General features: G+C 50.7%; 1 protein-coding gene across 3 annotated transcripts in view; it reads left to right on the plus strand.

Annotated features, from left to right (window-relative positions):
- The window catches only part of FSTL4 (follistatin like 4), a 424,691-nt gene that overhangs the window by 358,521 nt on the left and 39,603 nt on the right, over positions 1-26,567 (plus strand). For all 3 annotated transcript variants that reach the window (XM_073010695.1, XM_008014411.3, XM_008014412.3), the window contains exons 7-8: positions 10,467-10,633; positions 24,948-25,068. In XM_073010695.1, the coding sequence (XP_072866796.1) occupies positions 10,467-10,633; positions 24,948-25,068 (288 nt within the window). The remainder of the gene's footprint in view (positions 1-10,466; positions 10,634-24,947; positions 25,069-26,567) is intronic.

Genomic DNA, 26,567 nt, shown 5'->3' on the forward strand with positions numbered 1-26,567 from the left:
TTAGAGGAGGGTTTTTAATAACAAGAATGCCACAGTTTAGAAATCATTGTGAAATCTCATTCACTGAAGGAGGCCAAGAAAGTGATCCCAAATTACATTTCAAATCAAATGCCTTGGGAGGGTTAGGGGGTTATCATCAAGACAAAGATGGGACCTCAAGGTTGTGTGGGGTCCCTGGACCTCCCCTCCCAGCCTGCTTCATCACAGGAAATCACACCATATTATGCAAGAGGATCAAGTCAGGAACACGGGAGTCATTCCTGACACTCTCTTTTCTCCCCACCCCATACAAACTATTTCCCAGCCCTGTCCCTTCCTCTTCATCTCCACAGTCACCACCCGTCTCTCTCCTGAACCACCGCCTTGGCCTCCTAAATGGTCCCCCTGCATTTTTTTCCTCTCTCCCACCAGTCCGTTATTCACGTAACAGCCACAGCGATCCTTCAGCATGCAAATCATGTCACATCCCTGATTGACTTAAAATCCTGATTGTGAGCCAAGATCACACCGCTGCACTCCAGCCTGGGTGACAGAGCGAGACTCCTAAAAAAAAAAAAAAGAAATCCTTCTGATCACTTTTCATTCCCTTAAATTAAAGTCATCAGTCCTTACCTTGCTCCGCCCACTCCAACTGGCTATTTCCTGCCCCTGAGCGCATCTGTGCCACATGCCCTTGCCTTGTGCCCTGTGCTTCAGCTGTTTCAGCTCCCAGAGCACTCGAAGCCCCTACCCTGCCTCAAGGCTTTTGTACGGGCTGTTTTCTCTAACTAGAATATCCTTGCTCCCATTCTTGGCTTGGCTGGTTTCTTCTCATTTTAAAGATCTTCATTTAAATATTCCTTACTCAAAGAGGCTTCCCCCACCACCACCACCACCACCTCACACACACACATCTTCATAGCCCTCCCCTGCTACTCTCTTGGTTTTCTCTCATCTTGTTCTTTCTATCCATAATGCTTATTGTACTGTGTAATTTGTTTACACGTTCCCTGCCAGCCCATCTGAGACACCCCCTCCCCCCAGCCCTTGCTCCCTCAGGCCAGCAGTTGGGACACTGTAGCAACAGATACAGCTGTGGGGTGAAGGAGGTGTACACAAGGTATTCTGGGGATTGGAGCCAAAGTTGGATCTACTCTTGTTAGAACATTCTCAGAAGGTTCCTGACCTGGGTGACTTGGCTTCTCAAAAGTCTCTTTCCCATTTCCTTATGACTTCTTCAGTGGAAATACGTTAACTGGTATTTCTTTCCCTCCTGAGGGGGGTGTGTTATGTAATTAACACCAGCTGCTATAGAAATCCCAAAATCTCAGTAGTGTAATACAGTGAAGGCTGGTTTCCCATCCTCATCAAGTCTGATGGGGTCAGGCAGCTCTCCCTCAACAGTGACTAGACCATGTTCTTCACTCTCATCAAATGCATGACCACACAGCCTCCAAAGGCGGGGAGGGGAGAGCATGGATGATGACTGTGTTATTCTCCAGAGAAATAAAACCAACAGAAGATGTATATGTCTTCTACGGAACCAATAAAACATTGGCTCCTGTTGAAGCCGGTATTTCCGTTTCAGTCTGAAAGCAAGAAAAAGACCAATGTCCCAGCTCAGCAGTGAGACAGGAAGGGTCCCTCTCACCCAGGCTCATTTTTCTATCCAGGTCTTCAACAGATTGGATGAGGCCCACCCTCATTGGGGAGGGCAATCTGCTCTACTCAGTCTACTGATTCAAATGTCAATCTCACCCAGAAATACCCTCACAGACACACCCAGAATAATGCTCGAACAAGTATCTGGGTGCCTTGTGGCCCAGTCAAGGTGACACATAAAACTAACCAAGACAATGACACACAGGTTGTGTGGCTAGGCATGGTCACCTCCCATCACCTACCATGTCAAACCCAATGACATGGCCTCATTCTGGCTCCAACAGAGGCCGGGAAATAGTCATAATGAGTGCACAGGAATTGGAAGATGAGCTGGCATTTGGAAAAACACAGCATGGACCCCTCTTGCTAGTTAGGTAAAAACGGTTTGCTCTTTTCCACTGACTTGCTCAGGAGATTCTGGACCCAACCTTAGAGATCTGTATGAATTTTTGTAAATTCTGAGTAGCTCTGTATAATTATATAAGGTAATACATTCTTTTCCCCCTTAAGACAGCAAAGTAATAGGCAGTTAAGATACTTTCCTTTTGCAAATATCTTGAGCAGAGATATGCCCATCATCTTTGGGTGTAGACTCGGTAGGGTGGGAGAGACTCATAGATTGGCTGAGCTGACCAAGGCTACCCCCAACACACAGGAACCAGCGGGGGTGGAAGCGCTGGTACACAGCACTGTGATAGCCATGCCCCTGCTGACCAGGAGGCTCTGTGCTGTCCACCTCAGCACGGACCCTTTGCTCCTTCTGATGGATGCGTCTCCTGCCTGCCACACCGTGGCACCCCATGACACCCAGGATGGTGATGTCACAGCCCCTGGGCACTGAGTTCTGCTCTAACTTCCTGTTCGTCTGCACATAGCAGTCACATTGAGGTTTAGTTTTCCCAAAACCAAAAAGATGTATTGACCAGAGGAGGCTAAATGGAACCCCAGAGCCCAGAGGGATGCCCAGGTAACCCTGCCCCTGCACAGGCCCCTCCTGCAAACAAGGAGGATACTACACCAGAATGGGATGTCTTGATAGCAGGACACAGGTCTGCCGGGCACACAGGGAGGGCTCTACCAAGAAAGAGGGCAACCAGGCTCTACAGGCATCACGGGCCCTTAACCTGAGGTCTGTAGACAGGTTCAGGCCTCTGCTCTCCCTCCCCACTTGGCACTTGTCTTCTCTGCTAAGCCATGAGCTCCAGGTTAGCAAGCACCGGGCCTGTTTTTCTCGCCAGTATATCCCCACTGTATCCTGGCTCCTGGTACCAGCCCCATAAATAATTGTTGTCTGAGCACTACCCCGGTAGTTCACTTGCTTAAAACTGCTTATTAAGTCCCTTCTGCATGGTAGGCATTGTATTAGGTGCTGGGGATACAACATAAATAAAACAGATCTAGTCTCTGCCTTTATGCTGCTTACAAAGGTGTTTGCTCACACCAGAGAGCAGAACTTGATAACTAAACTGTAGTAAACGTTGAAGCAACACCAAGCAACATAGGCCAGTTGAAAAAGTAAATTACTCACTGACCCGCAGGTTATTAACTAGTAATTTTATTGCCATCCCCAAAAATGAAGCCAGCAAGAGGGAATGACAATGGCAGGAAGATTGAATCCGGTTACACATAAAGAAACAGGAGATTTGGAACAGAGGCAAGTGCTTTCTTGTATGGCTTTGGAGCAAGTCTGGCTAATACAGAGCCACCTGTGTAGGCTAGATGCACCCTGGTGCTCTAAACAGGAATATCGAGATGAAAGGCTTTAAGACATCCTGTCCCCAGCCTCCCATCCACAAAGATTCAGCAGTTATTTGAAAGAATCCCAGAGTGACAATCTCTGGTAGAAAGAACAGAGGAGACGAAAAGTACACCATCCCTCCCACCCACCTTGCCCGGCCCACCAGGACATGCCAAAGCAGCTTCACTCTGTAAACACCAGGCAAAGTCACAAGGTCCAGGAGATGTTGGGATGTTGCCCTATTTGGTCAGGAGACACTGGGCATGCGCACTCCACCTTGGCTCCTCCCCTTCTCACCAACTTCACAGTGTGGCTCTGGTCACAGGGATGGGACCAGATCAATAGGCTTTGTCACTGCAATGCCACAGCTTCTTTGGTGGCACCCAGGTCACCTGAGGGGTTTGTTTCAGGAAAGCACATTAATTTAGAGGGAGAGCAATGTGGGAAGAGACTGCAGTTACAGAGATGTGTCTAAGCGCGTGGCCTGTGCTCTTTCCAAATTGCCCTGATTCCCAAGCAGGCCCCTGAGCCTGAGTTTGCCCTCCGAGGCTCAGTCAAAAATATTGATGTGCAGGCAGGTTACTGAGCTTTTGACAGGGTTTTTTCACCAACAGCATCATTTGAAAAATGGCAAATGTCCAAGTAGGAATGTGTTCCATTAGTGTGTTTCTGACATAAGAAAACTAACACCAGCTTGACAAGAATTTGAGAAATTTAATTTCTATCGCTACAAAGCACCAGAATCCTGTTTGAGAGGGTGCTGATGGGTTTATGAGTGTCTCATCGAGTTCAAGTCAGTGTGAGAAATAGCGCCTGAGATTAAGGGAAAGCTGTAATAGGAACTAAAACCCAATTCTCCAACAACTGAAATGTTATGGCCTCCTGCTTTCAGGAAGGATGTTTGTTAGCCTGCTTATGGTAAGCCCATTAATTCCCTGGAACCGCCCTTTGTCTCCAAGCTCCAAGACTCAGGGAGAAAGGTGAGGATGGGTGTTTGTGGCATCTCATGTCTGGAAAACCAAGGGTATGCTACTGTACTGGTTTGAAGGGTCAAGAGAGACAGGTCTTGAGCCCACCTACTGTATGTCAGGCCTTGTGCTAGGCACCAGAGTACCAAACAGCCCTGCCCAGAATCCCACTGTGGGACATGCAGCCTAGCTAGTGGCCCAGGAAGCTCTGTCTTGTGCTAACCAGCCCACACTGATGGGCCATCATTGCAGTGTGGCCCATGTGTTTTCATCCCAGGAGGATATCATGGGACGCCCTGAGCTTTGAGAACCCCCCAATTCCCTTGCCCTCCTCAGATTCCCTACTTACAGAGCAGCTCTCCAATGCCAGTTCTCATAGCGGGGCATCAGTCTCTCTGTGGGCACAGACTTCCGCCCAGCAGTGCCAAACAAGCTCCCTGATGGAGCTCTGATGCTCTGACCCCCAGCCCAGCCCTCTCTTTCCAAAGACACCAGCCTCTGTGTGTAGACACATTCTCACCCCAGACACAGTGTCTGGCCGAGCCCTCTCTCACTGACCCCTGATCATATTCTGAGTGCTGGGCATATCTCGTTTGGTCTTCCACGGACCTTGGAAACCTTCCCATATAGTGGCCAATGAGCCCACAGATGGTCAGTCAACACAGGGGCGTTGGAGCCATAGCCAGGGGCCGGAAGGACCACTCGTTGTCCCCTGGAGGGCTGCATGTGGCATCTTCACCTTCCTCTCATGTGACCCGGCTCCCCACCAGAGCAGAGACCAGGCCTGGGACTTCGCTGGTCCACAGCCCCGCAGATGTGGCCAGCACGGGTGAGGTTCAGGAGATGTGTGATCACTGAACACAGACAGAAGGCCATCTCCACAAATTCCAGACCCTCACCATCAGGATGTGAGGCTCAACAGGATGGTGGAGTTTGCTTAGCTGGACCACATCTCTTCCCTGTGAAAGCTTCCCCCATCACTCTCCAGAGAAGGGGCAGGGTAGAGGCAGGACTGCAGCAGCCTAGATCAGGTTTCAGTTCTGATGATTCTTACGGTCTTCACTGTATGATTGCAGCTATCTGCCCTGATCACACACGATGCCCAGGCTTCCCGATGCAGTTGTGATGGAGATGGAGGGAAGGGAGGGGGCCCTCGCTGCATCCCTATGATGGTCACAGGGTGTCGATCTGCCCAGTATACCCTTTCCGTGAGACGTTTTACCCCAGCCCAAACACCTAGTCCCTGCCCCTGGAGGTGGCCACTCAGCCCAGGCCTGATGGGCCAATCAGTCCTGTACCTGCACAATATTCAATCCTCTTGCCCTCAGTGTTTGCTTCAGGGAAGAACACAGGAGCTGTATGTGGCCAATCAGAGCTCCCCCATGCTTTTTTCCAGGGCTCACAGGCAAGATTTGGTCCCTTCCTCTGGAATCCCACATACAGAAACAATGTGAGTGTGGGGCCACCAATGGACATCTTGCAACCAAGTAGAGAATGCCACTGTCAAAGGCCCTGGTTGCCTGCAACCTCTTCCACCTCCCTTAGATTTCCCATTGTGGGAACTAAACCACCTTTTTTCCCCTACGCTATTAATAGATGAGCATTTCTGAGTGTTTCTGTTACTAAGTCTGAAAAAGTTCCGACAAATTCACCAGGACAGTCTCTTTCAATCTTCTTCATCTACTATCTGTCCAAGTGTTTGTTTACATTAAAAACTTCAGGGTCCCAGAAACATCCTAGGAGGTCATCTTGGAGGTAGGGGCCAATAGTGTGAGGAGCTCAGAATGGGCAAGTAGCAGGTGCCAAGCAGGCCCACACTGAGGTCTGAAGACACAAATGCCATGGGGAGCCAGCTGGCACAGTGGTTAAAAATGTTAGAGACACAGCAGGGGCAAGACTGGGGACTGTTCTGGATTCTATGTGGTGATCTGTGAGTAACAGGGAGCCATTGGCAGCTGTTAAGCAGGGCTGAGATGTACCTTGTTGTGCCAGTGGCAACAAGAGACTTGCAGGCAGCTGGGGCAAACTGGAGGGGTGACCATGCAGGAGGCTATAGGGGGCCTGGGGTGGGGCAGGGGAGTCCTCAGAGGGTGTCAGGAGGGAAGCCTCAGTGGGACTTGGCACCCATTGGTGCTGCCACTGGAGGTGTCACTTTTACCATCATGGGTAAGTGGGCAAAGAACAGGGGCAAATGACACTTAGGGGCAAGAAAAGATGCAGTGGGAGCACTTGCAAGACTCAGGGGGTCTCCGGGGACATCAACATAGAATAATCGGCTCTGAGGCAAAAGCGAGGGGGGACCCAAGCCCTCATTGTATCTATGTCTAAACTGAGGCCCAGTGACAGGAAGGGAGCTGCCAAGGCCACTGAGCTTGTCAGTAGCAGAGCCAGGCCTGGGGGCCAGGTGGCCTGCCCTGCTCACTTGGGACCCAGCACATGATGCTGTCTTATTTTTTACTCTCCCTGGAAGTCACTCTGGGAAGCCACTTAGTCCTACTCTTGCCACTTAGCAAGGAAGGAGGACCTGCCAGGGGGAGGCTTGTTGACCAGAAAATAACTGGGAGTGAGGGTGGAAGGAGAGGGCTCAGTAGCCTTAAATCCCTTCAGAATTGTGAAAGGAGCTGGGGAATATTGACACAAATTAAATCCAATAAAACATTCATTTAATTAAACTTTAAGTGATCCAAATATTTGCTGTTTGGTTAATATTCACGTAGCTGACAGGAGCAGAATTACGATGGTTCTATCAGTATTCACACATTCTAATTTTGCATGAGTTTTTCCTGTGCAAAGTGCACATCTTCTACATACAAATGACTGGGAATAACTCAGAGAGGATGCAGCAGCCAGTTATCCCAGCCGGCACAGGACCAGAGGGACACAGGCGGCTTCCATCTCCCACTTGGATTTTTGTTTCCTATTAGCCCCATGTTTGAGGCTCCCGCAGACCTTTTTCTAGAGCTGCTTGGAATATATGACTTTGGGGCCACATGGAGGAGGGCATACTACCTTTCACATCAGTCCCGTGTTCCAAATGAGGGGCCACGCTCCTAGCCTTGTGTCTGGAGCCCCAGGAAACCACAGCCTACCAGACTGCCTCGTCTCCCTGTCTCCCACCTGCATTCCCCCTCTCTATGTACCCAGAGCCCTTCTCATCTTGTAACACAGTGGTTCTCAGGCCACCACAGAACCCCTGGGGATGCTTGTTAAAATCTGGATGTCCACCCAGCCCACCAGAGAGTCTGCATCAGCCTGAGGTAGAGGGGCAAGAATCTGTGTTTTAATTACCTACCCCCAGAGATATGATACAGGTGGCCAGGAAGCCACACCTGAGAAGCGGATCTCTAGGGCCCAGGGGAAGCCCTGCTGTGGCCTCCAAGCCCCTCCCCGAAGGCCCAATTGGTCTTTTCCTTCAAGTCTGACCACAGATAAGACGTGCAGGGAAAATCTAGGTTCCTTTTGTAACTAACCTGACTTCACAAGCCTCACCCCATTGGGAGAAAAACACAACTAAACGCTCAATCCATTGTAAAGATTAGCACGAGCTGACAGTTTTAACAGTCCACGTATTTAGTGCTCTAAAAACTGCTCTGTGTGTGTAGCTTCCACCCGTTCCCCCTGCCCCCCCTCCACCCTAGTCCCAGCTGCTCTCCCCACTGGCTTCTGAGTGCCCAGGGAAGCAGCGTGGTGGTGCACTGCAGCCTCACTTCCCATGGCAAGGGACTCTGGGTTGCCCTGTCTGAGGTCACTCGAAGCTGAGCTCAGCCCTGGGTGTGCTCATGATCTGGGCTCACAGCCTGGTGGACTCAGGGGTCAAGAGGCTCCCCCAAGCGAGGCCCCCCACAGCCACCACTGGCTTCCACGCCCCTTGAGGCTAGGGGCACTTCCCTTTGGACCTTGGTCTGGCAGCCCAAGGCAGTTCTCAGGTACAGAGATCATGTTGCTGAACAGCAGGGGTTCGGCCTATGTCTGGTTGCTCACCTCACAGAAAGTCCATCACGGAGTGGATGAGTATTGCCAGGGAAGAAAGACTTTAATCTCAGTGACATCAGCTTGGAAATGGGAGACCAGTCACAAATCCATCTCTCTGACTAAAGTTCGGAGTTTAGATAGCGGGGAATTAGGGAGGGGTAAGACAGGAGATGGTCAACAGGCAGCAGGTGTGTGTCTCATTGTCCGGCTGCAGTAATCTAGAGGCCTGGTGGTTGGTTTCCTGTTAAAAGAACTCAGATAAAACAAATAGAAGTTTCTCAAGCTTCAGCTATCTGGGAAAATTGGGCCTGTTTCCATACCAGGAGCCAAGGTGGTTCTGGCTCTGCCCAGACACATGGGGTTGCCCCAGGTGGCAGGAGCAGCGGCACAAAGCCTCGTGGCCCAGGGGAGCCTCTTGGTCATCTGATGAGGAAAGGATACCTCCTCTTCTCCTGGGGGGAATGCTGAGGTCTGAGTCCTACTGACCTGCAGAGTACGGTGGGAGCTAAACCATTTTAGCACATTCTCACTCTCTCTCTTTCCCCTCTCCAAAGCCCGGGTCTTGCTACAGAGTTAGTGCCTTCTCCTGCCCTGAGCAATAAGCCTCATGACTTGGAGGTGGGAGGGTAGCGAGCAGAACTTGATTTAAGGGGGAACTTGAAATGCATCACTTTAATGTTGGTAAAATACTATGCCAGTTGCGTCTGCATCCATCACTCGGTGCTTATCTTTCCTCGAGGGTTCCTTCACCGTGAGTCACATTTTTCCTGAGTGTGATTGTCCCCTCCCCACCGGCCTGTTGGCTCTTTTACTTCTTTATTTCATTTTCTCCGTTTCTCATCCATCCATCCAACAGCACTGATGAAGCACCTAGCATATCTGGTTCATCGTTGTGAGCCCAGGGCAGGGCGCCTCAGCATCTGTGGAGGAGGGAGGGCTTGCTGCTCAGGGTCTGACCTCAGGGTCCTGCTTTCAATTCAGCTGCTCTGCTGTGCCTTGCACCTGCGGCTGTTTTCCCTCCCTCTTCCCTCTCCCAGGGCAAGAGGGTATAAGCACAGATGTGCTGCCTGCCGGGCTGCTGCTGCCTGGCCACAGCTCACAAGCATCCCGCAGAACAACAGAACGCAGCTCCCAACTCTGCTTTGCTCCAGTTCAGGGGGATACACCTGTTGGGGTCCCCCAGGTCCCAATAAAGTCGTAAGCATGAATAGGGAATAGACAAAATAGTACCCACTGCTCCCAGAGCCAGCCTGCCTCCCGCAGCTCATGCCACCTCTAGCTATTGCCCCAACCTCCCTGAGTGCACAGATTTGGGAGAAGAGCAAAAGGGAGCCAGTCCCATCAGTGGCCTCTGACTCTCCCCTAAAGCCGATCCCATTTGGTCATTTGAGCAGCCTGAGTTTGATTTATTTTTTCATAAATCCTGAGAATTTCAAAAAACTTGTGATTGCAGAGAAATACCTTAGATTCTTACCATTTACCTGAAGAATGATCAGTCCTAATGCCAGTTATCAAGTGCAAAATGGCAAGGACTAATAATTTCTGCAGCCTGAAGTATGCTTCAGAAAATTAAAAGCTGCAGTGCATGGTCACAGAACAGAAATCCAAATCCAAAGTTCAGCAAGTCCTCAGACAGAAACAAACTAAAGATCAGCCAGTTCATTCCCCAGATTTCAGACAGCGCAACCTTTAAAACTGATGCCAGATGGATGAGAAACCTGTTGGCTCACTCAGCAGACCTTGTCTGCACTTAGCAAGGCCCAGACTCCAGTAGTCCAGGGTTGCTGTGAGCAGGGTGCTGCACCCCTTCCCCCCTTGTCTCTCTGTTTGGTGGGCCCCCTGGCCTTAGCAGCCCACATTCTTGGCTTGACACAAATCTATGGCTCAGATTGTCCCCTGCACATTAACTATGATTCTTGACCTGTTTGGACTCACACAGCCTTTTGGGCATTTGACCTAAGTCTTGGCTCATCGCCCAGCAAAAGTGTCTATCTCTACATTTAGTCAGCACATTGTAAACAATTTTCAGGGAGCCATGGAGCCCTTCTGGGCCCCTTCCACCCAGGAAATTCATGGCTATTCACCTTGAGTTGAGACTCCACTCCCTGGGCCTGCACCTGACCATGCCTCCTCCTTTCCCTCTGCAGAAGTGGTTCAGCTCAACCTCGCCCCCGAGGACAGGGTCAGTGTGACCACGGTGACCGTGGGGCTGAGCACAGTGCTGACCTGCGCTGTCCGTGGAGACCTGAGGCCACCAATCATCTGGAAGCGCAACGGGCTCACCCTGAACTTCCTGGACTTGGAAGACATCAATGTAAGTCACTTGGAATGCACTCTGACTCAAGTGCACCTCCCTGGGAGAGTACACTAGGTAAGATGCCACAGGCAGTGGCAGAGCCGGAGAGTTTTAGTTTAACATCCCATGTTTGGTGCTTTTCTAGCCTGTTGTCAGCTTGGCAGTATCAGAAAATCCAAGTCCCACCACAGCAGAAAATAGATGAATGGTGGCCATCAGCCTTGTAGCTATGTCTGGCTAAGGAAGAGAAGAGGGATGCGATGGGCAGGACAGGAGGCCTCTGAATGGGGCTGCATTAGCAAAGGCCTGGAGGTGACCCTGAGAATGGGCTGTGTGGGCCTGCTCACAGGTCTCAGAGGGATGGACCACAGGCCAGCAGAGAGTGCAGCAGGCTCCACAGCTGAGAGAACAGCGGGCTGGGCTACCTTAGAAGGAGGTTCTGGGCGCTAATGCTGGGTAGGCTGCAGACAGCTGCATGCAGGGAAGGGGTGGAGGGCAGAGGTGAGCCACTGGGCTGGGTTGGCTGGAGGACAAGTGCCAGGTGCCAGATGAGAAGGTGGAGGGAAACCAGGTCAGGCCAGAGGGGACCTACCTTGGGGACGTTCGTTGCTGGGTGAGGGGACAAGGGTGTGATGAGTTAAGTGGTGCTGTGTGGAAGAAAGCAGCTGAGCTCATGCAGCCTAGCGTGGCCATAAGGGGGTACTTCTGTGCTCTGAGGAACCAGGCAACCTCCACTGGGGTCCGAGCATTACCCACGTCAGCTTTGTGACTTTGAGTAATTTGTTAACCTGCTGATCCTCAATGAATTAATCTATAAGAAAAACATTAGCAATACTTCCCTTCTATTAGACTTAAAGAAGTGGCATAATTCAAGGATATTTATTGGTCCAGGTTTGGCACAAGAGGTGATGTGGCTTCCCAGAAGTTCATGTGAGAAGACAGAGTGATGTCACCCATGTAGTGAGCTGCCAGGACAGCTGACGGGTCTTGGGTTACAGTAACAGGTATATAATTTTCAGGCAGAAGAGAGGGCAGCCCTAGCCTTGTTGGCACAGGACAGGGCAGCTGGTCCACAGTGGGATGCTTGCCCAGAGAAGAAAGACCTGTGGGATGAATGGTCAGTTCCTGCTAACATCTCGAAGGTGGTGGGGTAGGGGCTGGGGCAGAGGGAGCTGACCTGGGCTGTGCGACCCCATGAGTTGGACTAGCACAAGGTGCACCTCAACAGGAGATCAATTTGGGCTCCTTGGATGGAACCCCATTCCAGCCATCAAACCTGCCCCACCATGGAGAGAGAGCCGCCACGGGAGGGAGCTGCCACATGAGGGAGCTCCTCATCCCGAGGGGCATATGCAAGCTCAAGCAGGGACTGTGGTCAGCAATGCTGCTAGCCACAAGAGAGCAGCTAAACCCAGTGACCTTGAAGGCCCCTTCCAACTCTGAGACTTGTGGGGAGAGAGACCCAGCATGAAATGCTGCAGGAACCACCAAAGTTAGTCCTCTCCTACTCTGTAGGCCCCTTCAGCTACACCCTGGGGGTCATGGGGGAAGCAGATGGAAAGAGGGGGCCACTCTGGAGGTCCCACCCTGGGCAGCGCTGCCAGGGAGTGCCCTTTCCCTAGCCTCGTCACACTGGACAGGATGGTTTCCTTGTGATTTCCCACCACGGTGAACATAGCCAGTATCCTACACAGCTTTGAGTGTCAACGCAGCACAATCCTGGTGGGTGCTTGCTGGACAGATGCTGGATGGGCAGAACCCTTCATTTTCTGGGCCTGCGATGGCGAGGGCTTGTCTGAGAACTTAGCAAGAAAGAGCAGTGTCCTGTCTGTAAAGACTGGACTGTGTTGGGGTGCATGTTTGTGAGTGTGATATCCTCCACTGTACCTGCTCACAAGGCACGGTGCCAGCTTTTAAACATGTTTGGCCAGTAAAGATTGATCAGTACTGGGACAGGTCCACCTGTGTCTGTGGGAGCATTTCATGTGCATTACTTGGTGCTCCATCGAAAGACATCAGAAATAAAAGCAGAGGCAAGACTCCACTTAACGTACTTGCCATCAGTTAATTAAATTACTTTGAGGGGTTTGCCCCTCCCTCAAACATGCCTCCAGCACCAACACCATTGCATTTCTACTTTTCACAATAAGGTTAGCAATTTGGGTAATTGTGGGTGCAACCAGAGATGAAGGGCCCCTTGTTACCTCCCAGGAAACACTTGCTGCTCGTGGTTGAGTCAGTAGCCCGCAAATAGGCAGGGCCCAGTGCTTCTCAGAACCCCTACGCAAGGGAGCAGGGCAGCGCCAGCCCCAGAGGGGTCCAAGCCCGATGTGTACAAACACACGAAACACACGCACACCTCCCCTACCTGAGGGAAGGAGGCGGCACAGCTTGCTAGTGAAGGGCATGAGCCTGGGGTCTGCCACTTACTAGCTAGAACCTTGGAAAGTTACTAGTCTAGTAACCTTGACTTCTCTAAGCTCCAGTTTCCCCTTCTGTGAAATGGGGATAAATGATAGGACCAGCCTCATAGGGTTCCAGTGAGGATTAAATGAGAATATGCACGTAAGGGTCTTCACGTATGGCATTCTATAAATGCTAACTATTATCACTGTCATTATCATTATTACTATTGTTGCTATCATTAATATTATTCCTGCTGCTGCTAAATAGCATTCTCAGCATCTTGCAGCCTGAGTCCTGACCAAGCAGCCAGCAACAGCCGGGTGAGGCTCCCCGGTCAGGCAGATAGGAAGGACCTTGGCATGCCCCCGCTGCTGGCAGTGGGGACTGAAGTCTCACTGTCCACGTCAGCCTTGATTCACCCAGGGAGAGAGGCACTGACCCGCCACCTCCAGCAAATCCAGAGCTGCTTTGGGTGAGCTGTTAGACTTCTCTGAGCCTGTGGAGAAAAAGCATGATGTCCTTCTTACATGGGTGTTTTTAGGCTGAAGTGTGTCAAGGACCCAGCTCAGTGCCTGGCACACAAGAGGTGCTCCTAAGCAGTAGCCCCACTCGGGACGGTGCGGAAAGCAACCCTTGGAAGAAATCAGGCTGAAGAGGGCTAGAGCCAGGTCATCGGGATTCACTTGCATTTTCAAAGCAAGAATTAGTCGGGGGAGAACAGCCCAGGACTGCAACACTGATGCAGCAAAGATTCTGGGGTTGATGAGGCTCCCAGAGTCCCTCAGCCTGAGATGTCTCAGCGACCGATGAAATACGGTCACTGGCATTGTAATCAGTGGTGATGCCCAAACACGCCTGCACAGGGGGAAGCTGATCGGCCTTCAAAACCCAAGGCGGGGAGATCACAGAGCACGAAGGAGTGTGGGCCTCCTTTCTTTGTCGTTTGTATGAGACATCTTGATTGGCAACAAAATATTAATCACTTTTTCACTACTCTCTTAATGAGAAGCTTTCGTGAGCAACAAAATATTAATTTGTCTTGTCTTATCTGTTAAGAATTCTGTTAATGAATTCAGTCACAGAGCTATTATAGAATGTCATTCTAATGACACATGTAATTAAACTTTTCTGACTTGCAAACATCAAGCATGCCTTGAGCATCAGAATAATATTTGATCAGAAAGTAAATGTACCCCTCTCGCCTGGAGCCAAGTAAGAAGGAGCCAGTCAGACTCTGCAGCGAGCAACGTTGCTCTCAGAAGCACTTATGAGTCACCCAATCGCGTGTGGCCCATCCAGGTGGCGTACATGGGGAGTCATCATTTGAGTTGACTCACTTGCTAAGTGCCTGAGAGTCACAAGCTCCGTACCAGAGTATAGAACAAAGACACTGTTCGCAGCCTCCAGGGAGGCGAGGTATCTGCTAACAACTGTTCTGGGGGCCACAGAAATGGAGCCCTTCTGAATGGGGCTTCAGGAGACAGGAATAAGTGAGTAAGAAAGAAGTATATAGGGACAGATTGGGGCTAGAACATAAAGGTTCTTGAATGTTAACGTTAAGAGTCTTAGCAATTGCCCTGTGGGCAGTGGGGAAGCACAGATGCTTGATGGGGGAGTGACATGGTCAGATGTGTGTGCTGCAAGAGTCTGGAGCGCCTTTTCCAGCCTGAGATTAAACGTGCATCCAAGAGGGAGTTCAAATAACAGAGGGCCCAGAAGTGAGGGGAGCCTTGTTGATGTTTTCCGAGTCTTCCTTCTCTGTAACTTCCCCAGCGGCACACTGGAGTGCAGCAGTGCCCCAGAGTCCCCCTGGCTTCCACCCAAGGCTCCCCTGATGGAGCCTTGGCTCCATTGGGCTCAGTTCATGACGTCTTCACTTTGCCTTTTTTTTTTTTTAAGACAGTAGGGTCTCTCTCTGTCACCCAGACTGGAGCATAGTGGCATGCTCTTGGCTCACTGTAGCCTCGACCTCCAGAGCTCAAGCGATCCTCCCACCTCAGCCTCCAGAGTAGCTGGGACCACAGGCATGCACCACCACACCTGGCTGATTTTTTTATTTTTTTGTAGAGAGGGCTGTTGCTATGTTGCCCAGGCTGGCCTCGAACTCCTGAGCTCAAGTGATCCTCCTGCCTCGACCTCCCAAAGTGCTGGGACTACAGGTGTGAGCCACCATACCTGGCCTTTGCCTTCTTAAGGTTGTCAGGAAGTTCAGCCTGGGCCTGGACCTGGTATGTCTCCTAAGGACACTGCCTTGCAGGAGGCTTCAGCTTTACCCCCCAGCTTGCAGGAGGGAAAACAAGTCCACCACTGAGCAGAGGCTAGAATTATGAACCAATCGTGTAAGGCCCTCAAAGACAGGTGTTCCCAGCAGTTCAGCAGCCCAGGGCACACCGTGCAGCCCCTCCTGGCAGTGACTCTCTGGATTATGACGCCGCCTTCTGTTTGTTTGATGAGAAATCAATAGTGTCTGCTCACGCTCATGTTCCCCAGAGCTAACAAGTGCAGCCTGTAATTTGTTTACTTCCTGGCCCACTGTGGGTTTCGTTACTGAAGCAGCTGTGTGTCTGGATATGCTTCTGACCTGGCCCTGTGCCCCCGCTCAGCTCAGTCCTTGAGGAGGCATAGCCCACTGCCCCTACCTCAGAAGCTAAGCGGAGGGGTGGCCACCAGCAGCACCCTGTGCTCTGCATGACCTGGGCCTGGGCCTGGCTGCCCCCAGGAGTGTGTCTGGTAGAAGGAGAGCCTTCACCCCTGGCCCCTGTTGTGGAGCCCCCACAGGAGACCCTTCCCTGGTGAGCTTCCCCTGCAGCCCCTGTCTCCTGGGGACTCAGGTCCAGGCTTTGGGGGCTGCGGTGAGACCCATCTCAGAAGCAGATCCACACGTTCCCTCCCTGCTCTGGCCCCCATTCTAGGTATTGGGAAATACCATTCTAGGTATTGGGGTTGGGAAGGATGGGGTGCTGCCTCACTTTCTGCAGAAGCAGAACATGCAAACCCATTCTGGGCCTCAGCCCTCTGCTTCTCTGACCACCCAGCCTGCACAGCGGCCACTCAGGGAGGGGTGAAGTGACTGTCCCCAAACCTAGTCTGCACGTCCTGCCTCAACAATGTCACCCGCCCTTTGTCTCATAACTGTCTTCCTCACTGTCCCTTATGATCCTGAGGGCCAGGGAACAGGAACTGGCAGAAATAGGGACAGAGCATCTCAAAAGTCACAGGTAATGGCTGATGGGCTGAACCATCACAAGTGTTGTTGCCAGTGCTGTTACCATTCATACACGGCGCAGGCTCCGTGCTGGTCAGGCCATAAGCATCACCTCATCCCATACCCCTGCACCATGAGGCACGTGGGGTTAAGTCATTCAGAGGAGTAGAGAACTTGTCCATGGGCCTACAGCCGCCTACATGCCTTGGCCCAGAGCTCTCTGGGTTCCTTGCTTGTGGGACAGAATACCTAGCCCCCAGCAATTCCAAGTCTTTGCTGTGGGGCTGTCTGTAGTTCCCAGGCCCCAGTGGAATGTATCAAATTGGATATGGGTCCCTGTGTGTGGAGCTCCTATTCTCACTGGCTGCTGGCCTCTGGCCCCAGCAAGGAAGGAAGCAACGTGCTCTGAGACCAGCACGTGGAATTGTTTAGCAAGGATATTCTGAGGGGGAGAAAACATTTTTCTATTGTAGTCTTTAAAAAAAGAAAAAGAAAAAACAAAAAGGCCTACAACAAACTTGGTATATTTCAAATGACTTGAAAGAGCCACTCTTTTTTGTTTTGGATTTGTTTTTGTTTTTTTTTTCCACTGAATCTCGCTATTTGGGGCTTTCAAATGTTGGCAGGCAGAGTACGGTGATAAAAGCAGAAAAACAAAACCCATTAGAAGAAAGTATTTGTGGCAGTGTTTGAAGGATGTGTTAAAAAAGGTTCACTTTTCTCCCCCTACCTAAATGGTATAAAACCAGGAACAAATAATTCTAATGAAGCGTATACTCTCAGCTAGCTCTTCTTTGGAAGTGAGTTATTAAAAAGACTAAAAGAAAATGATTTAGGAGCTCATGACTCATTTAATTTTTATTGTCTTTATATGAACCAGTCATGAATTCATTGTAAAAAGATGAGAGGCATTTGATTAGCATGGAGAGCTGTTTGCACCACGATAGACAGTGGTTGTAGGCTCTGCATTAAAATAATCTCATTAAACGCTTGGGTACATTTTGTTTTAAAATCTTAGAAAACACTACACTTGAAGCACTTAAAGGCTTTGACCAATTATCTGTAGCATGTGTCAAAAACATCTGAACATCCAGTTCTTTTGAGTTTTGAATGAGTTCAAACCATTGGGAGTGTTGTCCAGAGTTCTCTAAGATATGAGGGCCGGGGCCTGTGGTACTCCAGCCTGTGGAGCTTGTTGGGTGACTCTGCCCCGCCAAGTGTCTCCTCTGGCCTTTGCTTTCTCAGTGCCTCTTTCGAGGTCCTCTTTCCCCTTTTAGGGGAAAGCCTTAAGGGAAGCCCTGGCCTCAGGGCTTGACTTGTACTCAGTGACCACTTCCGGCCCCATCTCCAAGGTACAGGGTCCTTCAGGAAGGTTCTGATTCCACTTCTATACCCTGAGTGCAGAGCCCAGGAACTCCCCACAGAGTCTCTTCCTCACTGCCTCCCTACAGAGGCCCAGCCAATGAAGGAGGCCGATTGGTGCCTCTCTTGGCCACTACAGATTGGAGACCACCCCTCCAAGGGCACTCTCCGCACTGAGCAAGGACAAGGGAGTCACCAGGAGGTCCTGCAGCCTCTGAGCCATGCCCAAGCACTGCTCTTCCTGGACTCCCCTTCCCCAGCTCCATGCAGCGGAGCTCACATTCAGCCTGTTTCAGGTTTTGTCTACAGCAAACAAGACTGCAGTAAACATCCTTACACACACCTCTTTGCACATGTGTGTAAGTTGACATGTAAGATAAGTTCTTGGAAGTGGTGCATTTTCAGTTTTGATGGATTTTGCCAAATCTCCCTCTAAAATAGCTGTACCAGTCCACGCCCTCTCCAACAACATGTGAGAGTTTTGAACACCGTGTCAGGAGAAAATTTCTAGCTAAAAGTCATCTTGGTCCCTGAAATGAGCCGTAGAAGGAAATTTACTTAAATCCTCTCTGGAGTGTCTCAAGGTCAGGAATCAGCTGTCATGACTGTGAGTGTGGTCCAGGTTAGAGTCAGGAGCTGGAACCCTTGGTAAAGACTGCTCAGCCTGGGGATTCATGATCCAAGGGTCCCCAGGAAGAGGGTTGCAGGTTTTCCAAAGGAAAGCAGTGGGTGTGAGGTGGTCTGGAACTTCAGATGACTGCTGCAGTGCAGTCTAGAACCTGAGTCCCTTCCCGCCCCAGCTGGGGATGCCAGGCTAATTAGCCAAGGAGCCAAAGCCCCATTCAAGGGCTCAGGCCTGCACCTCACCAGAGGACCCCTTAGCTGCCACCCCTACTACATAACACTCTGGAGTCCTGGCAGGTCAAGAGGTATTTGCCCTCTGGCCTCTAAGGGTTGACAAGTGGAGGGTTCAGAGCAATGTCTGTGGCATGAGCCTTCTGTTGCAGGTGCCTGGGCACCTGTGTATACCCAGATAACCAGGTTTTTCCCTCTATGCAATTCCAGCACACATACCACTAGGTCAGAACTTCCCTATTTGAGTTTTTGAGCCAACTGAAGTTGGCTCTTCCACAGAAGATGCCCTCAATTCTGACATAAACGAAGTCAGGTTGTTCCCAAAACCACCCTAGGGTTCAACAGTTTGCTGGAAAAACACACAAACTCATTGTAAGTGTTATACTCACAGTTAAAGTTTAATACAGCAAACAGAGTACAGATTAAAGTCAGCCAAGTGACAAAGCCCACAGGGTAGAGCCCAGGAGGGCTCTGAACGTGGAACCTCTGTTCTCCTCTCCCAGTGGAGTCATAGACACGTCACTGTCATGGCCTCAGTTTCCCAGAGAAGCTCACCCAGGCCTCAGTGTCCAAACTTTTTGCTGGAGCTCATTCAAATACTGCCCACGTGGCTGCCCCCTTGATCCCAGCCCCTCCAGAGGCAGAACTGATACTACCTGACCCAAAGACCCCAGGCAAATAAAGAGACCCCTATGAGGCATGACATTCCAGAGCCTAGAGATTGCCTCCCTGTAGCCAAAGAGGGCAAGGCCAGACCTCCCTGGGTAATATGAATTCTTCACTATTCTTCCTCTCAGGGCTCCCCAGAAGGTAGCATGCTAGGCTAACACACCTCCCTGAAGTCAGCAAATATTCATTGAGCTCCAGTTACGCACAGGAACCATATGACATGCTGAGGATAATACAGTCATGCACAAAGAGATGAGTCATCCTCAAGAGATGAGGGCCTCCCCTTTGGCACCCATGGTCAGAAGGAGAGACTGACCGCACACACTAGAGGACACCCAAGTCAGCCAGGGACCACACATGCCCTGAGCCTTGGAGGAACCAGGTGCTCTCACCACAGTGGCTTCTCTCATGCCTCCAACTCCCTCTTCCAGACCTGAACCTGGGAACAGGCAGGAGGACAGGCCACTCCGAGTTGTTCACACTGAATGCAGCTGCCCACAACAGCCCTCTTCCAGGGGGCTCAGTCAGCTACTTAGAGATTGCTCCAAGTTGCAGAGACTTCTTTTTCTTGAGAGGACTCTGAGAAAGAGGATGGTTCTTCAGGTCTTTGCAGGATGGCAAGTCCGTCCTATGAGGGGCTGGAAGGAAGTGAATGGCGCTGTAACCTCAGTGTTGGTCACGGAGGTCAGCACTAGAGAGCCAATGTGTTGGTACGTGTGTGCACTCATGCATGTCCATCATGTGTGCCACGTATCCATGTAGATGTTTGAGTGTGCTCCCTCCCCCGTGTGTGCGTTCACATGTACTGCCTGTGTCCATGTGGATGCCTGTGTGTGCTCACCCACATGTGTATGCTGTCCTGGCTTGGTCTGGATAAGGGCCAGGCAAGTCTAGATGTGTTTGAGGAATGGCCATCACCAAGGCACTGCATGTCACTCTGTGTTTAGGTTCGCTGCATTCGACTGTGCGGTGAGATGCTACAGTTAGTGGCATTCTAGCAGCCAGAACTGAAGGATTGTGGGGGGAGAGACCCCCGCTTTACTCCCTCCTCCCGCAAAGAGAGCCAGGCGTGCTCCTGAGGAGGGCAACCTTGGAAAAGCTCTGAATAATTGTTTCTAAACTGAGTCTGAACTTGTAACAATGACAGTATCATTAACCTAAACTCTAATATCACTCTGGAGTCCTTGCATTGAACATTTAGTCACTAAATATTCAGTATTGATGGCTCATTTCCATATTGCTTATACCTGACTCCCATGGATCACTGTGACAACATCCCCCATCTCATCTCTGTTTAACTATTGTTTAATACTTAAGTCTCATTTAATTGTGTTCTTTATTAAGGGCAGATACTTAGAAAATTGCTTTTTAAGAGGCGAGAACCATGTCTTTAAAATCATCTCTTTCCCAAAAAACAGATATGCATCAATACAAAGAATAGTCTAATCTGACATCTATTTGTTTCTGTAAGGAACCTTGATTTTGCTAATACAGTTCTATGCATCAGAGCAAAAAAAAAAAAAAGCTATCCATAAAGAGACAAGTACAGAGATGCAATCAAGCGTTGATAGCAGTATTCAGATGTATCTCAAAGAACATTCAGGAGAGGAAGGATTGCAGGCTTAGTTTTATGTAGCTTCTTATAAATCAATTGTTAAAGTAATTTTCTCACATTTAATGAGGTAAATTTGATTTCTGTAGCCGGTATTCATATCCAGAAAACAATATGCACTTTGTTCTGTCATTATATGATGCCCATCATTTTCACCCAGAGACGTTATTTTACTTATTACAGAGTCAGCTTCTCCCCCGTGTTGAAGCCACAGGCAGGTGATGCTTAGGTGCTCACAGAAGAGCCATAACACACCCAGCAGCCCCTCAAGTCCTCCAAGAGCTGACACACACCCCTTAGCACCTAAGTGATTGCCCAAGAGTTAAGTCTCTGCTCCTGGGGAGCAGGGATTTGTACTTGGTAAGCAAGAAAAAAACAGACGGCGAGGTTAAATGACTATGTTGGAGGCACAGCACAAGTCATCAGTAGAGGGTGGGAATCCATGCGTGATAGGCTTTTCCAGCTCTTCCTGCTGCTCTGAGCTTTGGTCAATGCCTGCATGCCCCAGCCTGAGGAGCGCAAAAGAGCCTCGAGTTCTCCCGAGGGCTGCAGGATGGAGAAGGGGACAAGTGAGGAAGTGGGGACGAGACTTGAGACCAGTGCTCTGCTCTTCCCGCCAGCTGCCTCATTTTGAGCCTGTGTGGCTGGGTAATATTTGAGTGGATGGGAAGGCAGGTGGGCACCTCGGCTGTCAAACTGAAAGAATCCCCACAGAAAGCCTAGCTCAATGCCCTGTGCAGTCCACTCGACAGCTATTTTTTGAGGGCCCACTGTGCACCAGGACTGTGCCACGCACACAGGGCACAAGCCTCCCTGCCCTCCTCTGCAGAGCTCACATTCTGCAGGGGCAGACAGACAGCAAACGAGGTAAGTACAGAAAGCAGCAGGCAGCACAGCAGTGGGTCCACAGGAGGTGCCAAGCAGGGTGTGGGGCAGAGGTTAGGCTCCAGAGATGGGGCTGCCAGACAAGGTTGGAGCAGACTTGCAGGAGAGGGAGACAGACAGACAGCCCGGGAGGAGGGAAGCATGCCTGGCACCCTAGAGCAACAGCAAGGGGAGCGTGCGAGCGGACAGGGTCTGAGAGGGGCTGGCCCCCAGCAAACAAGGCTCTGAGTATGAGGGGCATAATGCATCTGCCTCAGGGCAGAGGCTGCAGGCCAGAAGCCGGGGTCCCTGGCATCCCCCAGGAAGGTGGCGACTGGCCAGAGCAGGAACCGTGGAGGTGGTGGGAGAAGACCCCACTCTGAATGAATCTGCAAGGAGAGCCTAGTGTCTCAGTCCCTGGGGAACTGGGCTTTTGTTTTGTTTTCTGGATTGGGGTTTTCAGGGTTTTCTTCCTGAGGATTAAATACATACAAGGTGATGTGTAAGTTCCCAGCACACGGTAACCTCTGAAGACCATATGTTGGTATTAATGGGTATCATACTGAGGCTGATATCTGGGAACAGTGGCCTTGAGGCAGCCCTCGGAGCTCAGGGCCCATCTCAACCTGAAGAATGTGGTGGTGCTGATGACTAAGCAACATCATACAGGTGGTGATGAGGGCAGGGCCTGCCAGGGCCTGAGACCAGCTTCAAGGGCCATCATGAGAAGGGGCTATGGGTGTGAAGGCTCAGGAAGGCAGTTTGGAGGGAAAATGCCAGCACGTTCACAGCGCCAGGCTCCCTGCAAGCAGTTCTGGTTTTTGCCCTCTGGGATGGTGTCTACCCTGGGACCCGCCCACTGGGGCACTGAGGAGTTTCCAAGTCCTGCCACCCCTTTCCCTTTGAAATGGCTGTACCATCGCAGGATGCCATCCCACCACTGAGACTCCAAGCTAAAGAGATTTTCCTCCAGACTTAGGTATTGACACAGGAAACAGCTTAGACTAGAAATATGTCGGCCCCAGAACTGACTAGTCATTAACTTTTCATAAGCAACTCAGGAACGAACCTTTTATCACTCTGTTATGATGCAGGACAAATCAGCTATCTGGTGTTTTATTTTATTATGGAGGCTTCCGCAGAATGGTAGAAAAGGGCTCTTTGAAGCAGAGCAATGTTTCACAGCAAACTCTCAGGGTTCCCGCAGCCCTCTGCAACATTTTACTTCTTTGGGAGCACTGCTAGGAGTTTTTCTCCTGACATTGCAAGCAGGCTGCGTGTGCCCACCGTCTACCTTCCTGCCTTTGCCCTACCCCAAGCTTCACTCTGGGCCGGCACCCCTTCATCCGGCTAATTAGCTAGAAAGTGTCTTTTGTTTTTTTTGGTTTTTTTGGTTTTTTTGAGGTGGGGTCTCGCTTTGTCACCCAGGCTGGAGTGCAATGGCACGATCTCAGCTCACTGCAACCTCCACCTCCCGGGTTCAAGCGATTCTCCTACCTCAGCCTCCTGAGCAGCTGGGACTACAGGTGCCCATGTCCATGCCCAGCTAATTTGTTGTTGTTGTTGTTGTTGTGTTTTTAGTAGAGACAGGGTTTCACCATGTTGGCCAGGCTGGCCTCAAACTCCTGACCTCAAGTGATCCGCCCACCTCGGCCTCTGGAAGTGTTGGGATTACAGGCATGAGCCACCGCACCCATCCCAGAAAGTGTCTTTAAGGGGTTTCGGGACCACTGTGGCTGGGCCTTCTGGAGTGTGAGCAAGAGAGAGCACTGGCATTTCAGGGACAGGAGCTCACATGAATATCAGCGGAGGACCCAGGGAGCTGCCCTCAGCTGCTCTTAGGCCTCATGCTACCATGGCCTTCTCTCCTGCCACCAGAATGCTTCTGTGGGAAAAGGGAGCTCAGAAAGGGCCAGGGAATGGCAGGAGGGATGATTTGGTGTTTGCTCCAGGAGGTCAAGAGGAGTTTTACATCTTCTGCTAATAATAACAAGAAAAATAACATCCTCCATGTATATCATGCACCCCACATTCAAAACTACATTCATATACATTTTCTCACCAGATCTCCCAACACCGCATAAGGCAGGCAGGCCATATATATTGTCCACAACTTACAGGTGGAGAAGCCAGTGCCCCAAGAGACTGGGTACGCTGGTCAATGGCAGAGCTCAAGCTAAATCCTGGATCTCCTGAGTTCCCGTCACTCTCCGCCGATGACAGTGCACAGCCCCCATGCTCATCAGTGAGCCTGGGCCTTCTCTGTACCATCAGTTCTGAGCACCATATCCTGGGAGATGTCCAGTAGCCAAGGCCCAAGCTGATGAGGGCTCTCTGTAGAAAGTGGGTAACTCCAATCCCTGGCATGTCTGTAGTTGGTGCCTAGAAGGGCCAGCATTGGACACAGGTCTGCAAAAGGGAAGGCAGCTGACTGGGCAAGTGCTCGGTGCCCAGTGCTCATCAGGGGACTCCGATGCAGCCAAAAGCCCCTCCTTCCCATCCCTCCCCTATGCACTGGCCCAATAAGACCCCATCATGTGAGGCTGCAGAGATGACAGTGCTGAGGCTTATTAAGCCATTTCCTGTGGAACCCGTGGGCTTCTGCCCTTCCTCATGCTCTCTGATGTTCCTGCCCTGTTTTTTTTTGTTTGCCCCATTTTCCCCTTAGTTCTATTTCCCTTCCCTTGGGTTACCAAGATGTCTGCAAGCAGCCTGAAATCATTCTGGGATTGAGGTGGGATCTAAACCATAGGCAGGCCAACTGCAGCCCATGGGCCAAATCCAGGCCACCAACTTTAAATAAAACTTCAGTGGAACACAGCCACGTTCATTAATTTATGTCACGAAGGCTATTTTCATGCTGTAATGGCGGAGTTGGGTATTTGGCAGAAACTGTGTTACCCATGAAGCCAAAAATACCTGCTCGCTGGCCCCTTAAGAAAGTCGGCTAACCCCTGCTCTAAACAAGGCCTAGCCTCCAGAAACAGAGCTGCTCATCAGGTGAGCAAGATCCCTGAGAAACAAGCATGCAGCAGGTAAATGGGGGGACACGTGGGCCTAGTTGCTTGAAATTGAGCGCGCATGTGCTGGGGGAAGGATTCAAACCAGGCCTCATGGAGGAGGTGCCAGGTACACAAGGCCTTAAACAGACGCAGGGCTCTGGGCCCACCATGTGAAGACGAGGTAGGGTTGCTGCTGCCCAGGACGGCTCACCCCTGCAGACAGCTCTGGCTGAGCCAGGGCCAGGCAGAAAGGAACTCTCTCCCAGCTGCAAGATTTCTGGAAAAGCAGGAGACAGCTATGGTTTCCAGCCTGTTCAATAAAGAGGCCGGTCTCATCGTCGTCTTTGCCCTGTGCAGGACTTCGGAGAGGATGATTCCCTGTACATCACCAAGGTGACCACCATCCACATGGGCAATTACACCTGCCATGCTTCCGGCCACGAGCAGCTGTTCCAGACCCACGTCCTGCAGGTGAATGGTTAGTAAATGGCTCCGTGCATGTTGTCCCCTCAAAGCCTCCCCAAACCGCTGCTCAGATCAACCCTCGCGCCCTCCTGTATTCTGTCTTCTTAAAGAAATATCTAACCCCAAAATATCTCATCTCAGTTATAAGTAAAGGGGAACTGTGTGGAAAGGGCAAAGTCTGTTGACCAATTTTCCTATTTGGCTCCAATCAAAGCCTCCACAGATGAAACAAATCCAAGTGCCATGGCGTGAGCCATTCAGGCCAGTCACGCTCGGCAGCTGGGGCTCCCACAGACCATGTGGAGTGTGGAGCATGCCCCTCAGGCAACACGGGGCTGGTGAGCCGCTGCGGCCTCTGGATCCAGCAAGAGCAGAAACTGAAACCCACCACTCCTTCCAGGTGGTCTGGAACCCTATCACCTGTTCAATTAGGAGCCTCTATTTCCTCCGACAAGGGCTTGTGTCCATCTCCCTCCCCAGCAGGCCCAATGAGCCTCATCTTAGACAAGCCAGGACAGAAACTGAGGCTTGGAAGCTTTTCCTTGATTCTCACAGGCCTCTGTGTTGCCAGGAGTCCCAGAAACGGAATAATTCACTGCCTCGTAATTACAGCAGCCAGGGTTTTCCCAGCACTTGCCTTGGTCAGTCCCTGTAATCAGCCCTTCACATAGACCTTCCCATCCACATATCTTAATCCACTTCATGGATGATTTGCTAAAAAAAGGTCACTTGCCTGGGGTCACACAACTGCTCGGTGTTGCTCTGGATCCAAACCCTATACTCTGACCTCTAGGTCACACTGCTGGCTGCCTTAATCTGGTCTGATGAAATAGAGTATGTATATAATGCTTGGGAAATGCCTGGCAGAGGATGTAGTTCAAAGTCCAAGGTAGGGCAGACACGGGGGTGATTGTTGGTGTAGCTCAAGCCAAATTTAGCTATAGTTGGTGCACACAGATGGTCAGAGCTGGTGGCCCCTCAGAGAGCCTCCTTTCCATTATACAGATTAGGAAATCAAGACCCAGAGAAAATGTTCAAACCAAGAATAGAATCTAGGCCGCTTCTCCCTGGAGCTGCCACACTGCCAGCAGCGGGGGAAGGATCCCATGCACAGGCGGGGCCGCCAGCTTCTGGGACTTCCCCTTCCATGACTCTGCCCTGACTCGATTGACTAAAGAAACCATTTCAGGCAACTACTTCCTCTTTCAAATTATTAGTATAATTTGCCCATGGCCCAGACCTCCCAGAGATGTGGCCCAAGCACTGACAATGATTTATAACTTTGGGTAAACCTCTTGCATTGTTTTCATAGGAAGGAAAAAGAACTTCAGACATAAATGATTAATCCATTAAATTAAAAACACTCTCGACCTCCCCACAGTTCAGACAAGTCGTGATTCATTCCCAAAAATACAATAATAACCTCCTGAATCTGTTTATTACTCCCGCATGCTACTTTCGTGACTGTGCCTCCTACTTAAGGATGTATTGACGCTGCCTTTCACGTTGCGA

This window comes from Chlorocebus sabaeus, chromosome 23, assembly GCF_047675955.1.
Source record: "Chlorocebus sabaeus isolate Y175 chromosome 23, mChlSab1.0.hap1, whole genome shotgun sequence".
Taxonomy (NCBI): domain Eukaryota; kingdom Metazoa; phylum Chordata; class Mammalia; order Primates; family Cercopithecidae; genus Chlorocebus; species Chlorocebus sabaeus.